At 42.2% G+C, this 5679-nt stretch overlaps 1 protein-coding gene across 1 annotated transcript; it reads left to right on the top strand.

The window, feature by feature from the left end:
• The first annotated feature begins 277 nt into the window (after positions 1–277).
• Positions 278–2503, top strand: LOC121991300 (subtilisin-like protease 4). Its single transcript, XM_042545314.1, has one exon. It carries the CDS (start codon positions 278–280, stop codon positions 2501–2503), a length of 2226 nt encoding a protein of 741 aa, XP_042401248.1.
• The last annotated feature ends 3176 nt before the right edge of the window (positions 2504–5679 follow it).

Below are 5679 nucleotides of genomic sequence, written 5' to 3'. Positions count from 1 at the left end.
ATTTTATTTTATTTTTCAAAACGACAGGTCATAATGCCTCAGTTTTGGCAAGTAATGATAACTTTTTTTTAATTAGTTGTTGACAAATTAAACGGAAATACCAAATTAAACAGCGAATATTGCCAACTGGATACCGTTAATGATCCTTATATATCGCCAAATCGAAGGAAAATACCAAATCAAACATTGAATAATTCAACGAACGGACATTAGTTGCTATAAATAACCATCTCTCCAGGAAAACTTTGACAAGGACTGACGTTCGATTACTGCACCAATGGCGTCGATCTGTTTCTTCTTCCTCTTTGTTTCTTTTCTCTTCTACTGCGGCGGCGGCGCAGCCTCCGACCAAGAGCGTAAAGCTTACATTATTCACGTTGAAGTCCCATCGGGTGTTTCCTCGCATGATTTTGGAGACTACTCCTTACTCCTGAAGAGCGTCGCCGGAACTTTAGAGATCGAAGAAGATGATGCGGCGTCGCGGGTCATACACTCCTACCGGAATGTTATGACCGGTTTCTCAGCGATGCTGACGGAGAGCGAGGTGGCGGCCATTTCGAAGGTCGACTGGCTCTTGCGCGCCGTTCCAAGCTTGGTTTACCGTCCGTTGACCACCCACTCGCCCCTGTTCTTGGGATTGCGCCACCGTACCCACAGCGTGTGGAACGCCACCAACATGGGGGAAGGCGTCATCATAGGCGTCCTCGATTCCGGCGTCACCCCCGGCCACCCTTCGTATAGTGACCGCGGCATGCCGCCTCCTCCTGCCAAGTGGAAAGGCCGTTGCGACTTCGGGAACGCGTCATCGTCGGCGAAGAAGTTCTGCAACAACAAGCTTATCGGTGCCCGGTCCTTCATCAGCTATAAAGGGTCTGCATCGACGGATTCACCTATTGATAAGGACGGCCACGGTACTCACACGTCGAGCACCGCCGCCGGGGCATTCGTGAAGGGTGCTAACGTGTACGGGGAGGCCAAGGGACTAGCCGCCGGGATGGCCCCCCGCGCGCATCTAGCCATTTATAAGGTTTGCTCAGAGGACGAGTGTCAGGGGCAGGACATTCTCGCCGGCATGGACGCCGCGGTGGAGGACGGTGTCGATGTGCTCTCACTCTCGCTCGGTGGCGACCCTAGGCCATTCTACTTGGACCCTATCGCGATCGGCGGTTTTAACGCCATGACTAGGGGAGTCTTTGTCAGCTGTTCGGCGGGCAACTCGGGGCCGTCTAATTCCACCGTATCCAATGACGCGCCGTGGTTGCTCACGGTGGCGGCTAGCACCATGGACCGTGAGTTCTTGGCCACCGTAAAGCTCGGCGACGGCAGCGAGTTCCGTGGGGAAAGCATCTACCAGCCGCAGGGATTCTCATCGAAGAAGTATCCTCTCGTGTTCCCTGGCGGCGCTTCCACCTTCTTGTGTCTCAAAGGTTCCCTTGACGGTATCAACGTGAAGGGAAAGATTGTGCTCTGCGACCGCGGCGTCAACGGACGGATCGAGAAGGGGGAAGTCGTCAAGCAAGCCGGCGGTGTTGGCATGGTGCTCGTCAATCAACCGCAAGACGGCTACAGCACTCTTGCAGATGTTCACGCGTTGCCGGCGTCGCATATTCCCTACGCCTATGGACTTAAGATCAAGGCTTACATCAACTCCTCCTCGAACCCGACGGCCACCATCGTCTTCAACGGCACCATTACACATGCGCCCCGCTCTCCGGCGATAACTTCATTTTCCTCCCGCGGGCCCAGCCAGATCACGCCGGGAATCCTCAAGCCCGATATCACCGGCCCCGGTGTCAGCGTCCTCGCCGCTTGGAACACACAAAAATTCAACGTCATCTCCGGCACCTCCATGTCCTGCCCCCATCTCTCCGGCATCGCCGCACTTATTAAGAAAGTCCATCCCGATTGGTCGCCTGCCGCCATCAAATCCGCCATAATGACGACCGCCTATGTGAAAGACAACACTAACAACTCCATCTCCGACGAGAGGAATCTTCCAGCCGACCTTTTCGCGGTCGGCTCTGGCCACGTCAAGCCGCTAAAGGTCCTCAACCCAGGGCTCGTCTACGACATCTCTCCGGAGGATTATTATTCTTACCTCTGCGGACTCGGCTACACTGACTCCGACGTGCGTGTCATTGTCCACCGCAATATCAACTGCTCGTCGATCAAGAACATTCCGGAAGGAGAGCTCAACTACCCTTCCATCACCGTTCGATTGCCGGCGAACCAGACAAGGACAGTGACCTTCACGAGGACGGTGACCAACGTCGGTGAGGCGACAGCAACGTACTACGCGAAGTTGGACGTGCCTGACGTAGTTTCGGCCAGCGTGGTTCCAAGAATGTTAACCTTCGAGAAGGTTAAGGCGAAGAAGAGCTTTAGGATCAGTTTCCAACGGAGTCACCAAGGCGCGTCGACACCGGCGGTCGAAGGGCAGTTGAGGTGGGTTTCTCCGACTAGGCGTGTGGTCAGGAGTCCAATCTCCATAATTCTGGAATAATGAATCAAAGGATTTGAAAAATTAAATTAATAAATTATGATCCATCTTGGTTTTATTTGTAATTAATTCTTATTTATCTGAACTGTGGATATATATAGATGTGTTGTTGCTTTGGTTTTGTTAAATAGTTTTTATCTTGAGTTAAGTTAAATCTAAATAAATTAAGTAATTAAAATGATTATTTAAATTTGACTTTATTTTCTTTTTAACATAAGCTTGATTTAAGTTTAACTAAAGGCTTCGTTGCTCTTAATTGAATTTTGTTTGAAATTTTTATATTTTAAATTTGTTGATTAGTTATTGAGTTTAATAATAGAAATTTATTTTTTTATTTTTATTTACTTAATATTTTGATAAAAATTATATTGATTAATATTATTATAAATATTGTTCACAAATATATTTACTAAACATATATGTTCAAAAAAATTTATTTAATTTAACAAATATTCTAACTTATTCATTTAATTGATTTTATATGTATTAAACTGATATGTATTTACTGAACATTGTTGTTGACAGAGAGGTGATTTTGACATACCCTATGTACGCACGTCAAAGAGATGAACCCACATGTGGAACCCTAAGTCTGTGGTAAGAGAACTTATGGTACTTAGACTCTACACACACTCAGACAAACACCCGGAGTGTTAGATATCAAAAACAAAGGAAAAAGTCTCCGACGCAAGCCCTCCGACGCTCAAGTCAGGTTCTTTTCCCTCGGAAAAGCAGTGTACGATGGAAAAAAAAAGAACCGTTGAAGACAAGTACAGGATGTGTGTATCCCTAGCCAAGGAAGAGGACTTCCCTTTTTATATGACTCTGTATATCTGTTGAGTTTGATCGCTGCCAAAAAGAATGTCGTGTGTCAGGACATATTGGGTGAGAGAGGATGTACAACGACTTCCTATTAGGGGAAGGAGTGTTCCACTCTCAGGGAGCAGCAAATCACTAGAATATTCTCTGACGTATGACAGTTATTCTCTGACAAGAGGTTATGATTCCTTGACATTATTGTCGCTTAGTTCTTTTTGTCCTGCCTGGGTTCAGTTACAAATAGCTCGGGATGACCACTCAGATGTACCACCAGGATTGAGCCTTGATGAAGAGGATGAGGTGTGGTGAATAGACCGAGTTTTATATGAGATTGTGGCGAGGGACTCATCCTTCACGATTTAACCATTAAAGAGCAAGTCGAGAGTTATCTTAGCAAAAGTACCAGGACCATTTACAAAGTCCGAGCTAGGGAAATCCAATCAGTCGAGGGGAGATCAGAAACTAGTCCAAACTTCATCTTATATCTTAGATCTGGGGACCTACCATGATTATGTCCGACCAGGAATTATGTAGCTGATGACATGAGACGGTCTAACTTCCGTCTTTTCTTGACTATTGACTATCACATCCTCTTAATTTTTGACTTTCTTATCTTATCGGACCCCTCTTTTACGCATCATATCATAAACTAACATAAGCAATTCTTATCAAACTTATTAACCAACATTTAATTCATTTATCATCCCACTCTTAAAAAAAATATATTATAAAATACTTTGCACTAGAGTGATACGAGGAGAAATATTTATTTACTTTTAATCGGTCAAAGAAACAACATCTCTCCGATGAATAAACTTGACAAAGGAAGGAGTCACCTAAGATTTCTTATCTCCCCGTAGAAGTACCAGTCTGGTCTTAATTACCTCGCTGTAGAAGCAGAAGTCCATTAACGTATTCAAGACTAATTTTACAGGCTGGAGGTCCATTAACGTATTCAAGACTAATCCCACCCGTCCCTAGTGAAATCAGGTAGATTCCACGGAAAAAGATAGCATATTGAAATGCACTTGCTACTGAGCAAAATGATCCAATCTATACAGGCTGGAGGCTTAAACGCAGGAACTGAAGCTGAAAGGGTCAATGTAGCCATTCCCTATGAGTAATAAACAGCACTAATCATCTTGACAAAAGGAAAATTGATCTTATCACCCTAAATCGAATTGAACGACAAGGACAAGATAATGTTGCACTGAGTAATACTTACAAGGAAGTATACTGTTGAAAATACTGCAATTGTCCAATATCTTCACCAATATGCATCGACTAAAATTGCTCCAATCAGTGGAATAATATACCAGGTACCTTGCCATGTCGTGACGTTTCTTGCAGCTGAGGCATTTCCCTGATGCAGTTTGTTTTTCAACTAAGTGACAAGATGTGTAGATATTCCATAGTATCTATATATATATATATATATATATATAATCACATTTCATATAACAATTCATACAAACAAAGAACCATAATATTATAAACATAAATAAACTAACATACATATAAACAAATAAACATCCATACAAACAAATATACTAAATTATGAAAATAAACTAATAGAAAGTATCAAATTTCCATAATAAAACAAACACGATCATCTAAAACAAACACAATCTAAATAAATCACAAACACAATAATAAAAACAAACTAAACTATCCGTGAATATCCATATCTAAATCCAAATTTACATAATCAAATATCTAAATACATACCATACCATGATAGAAAATACATCAAATAATACATCCATAGAGTAGTAATATAAAATCACGCAAAAAGCTAAGTCAAATATGATAAATTATGATTAGATTATTGTATAATTAAAAATTTTACATATATGTATAACTAAGTTTACATTTAATAAAAAAGATACCTGCATAGAAATAAACAGATAATGATGGTAATCAATATGTTAATATGGACTTTTGGTATATATAGTAATATAATATTTAGAAATGAGCACATTAGAATATAAAAATAGAATAAATATATTTTATATGGTTTATGTATGATAAATAAAAAACTAAGTTATAGTTTAACAAACCTTAGAAAAAGCTAATCAACATGGTCTGATAGATCTTGAGTCTCCTGTGACACAAAATCATGTGGTGCTGAGGTCTAAGAGACAATAATTGATTGCATATGGGCCAAGAAAGCTTCTTGATGCACATCCCGTTCAACCCTCTTTTCACCCTTCTCGGCTCTCCTCTGATCCTCAACGGCTCTCCGCTGCTCATTTGCAACCCTCCTTTGGTCCTTAACAACCATCCACTGATCCCTATGGGGCATCCTCTGATCTATTGAGTTTAGTTAAGTGCACAGTTCTTGATTTTTGCGTATTAAA

This window comes from Zingiber officinale, chromosome 6B, assembly GCF_018446385.1.
Source record: "Zingiber officinale cultivar Zhangliang chromosome 6B, Zo_v1.1, whole genome shotgun sequence".
Classification (NCBI taxonomy): domain Eukaryota; kingdom Viridiplantae; phylum Streptophyta; class Magnoliopsida; order Zingiberales; family Zingiberaceae; genus Zingiber; species Zingiber officinale.
Note: the sequence above shows the minus strand (reverse complement) of the source record. Positions and strands in the feature narration are given on the sequence as shown.

Excerpts from the sequence above, each read along its gene's own strand:
- LOC121991300 (XM_042545314.1), top strand. The coding sequence starts at position 278 with ATGGCGTCGATCTGTTTCTTCTTCCTCTTTGTTTCTTTTCTCTTCTAC.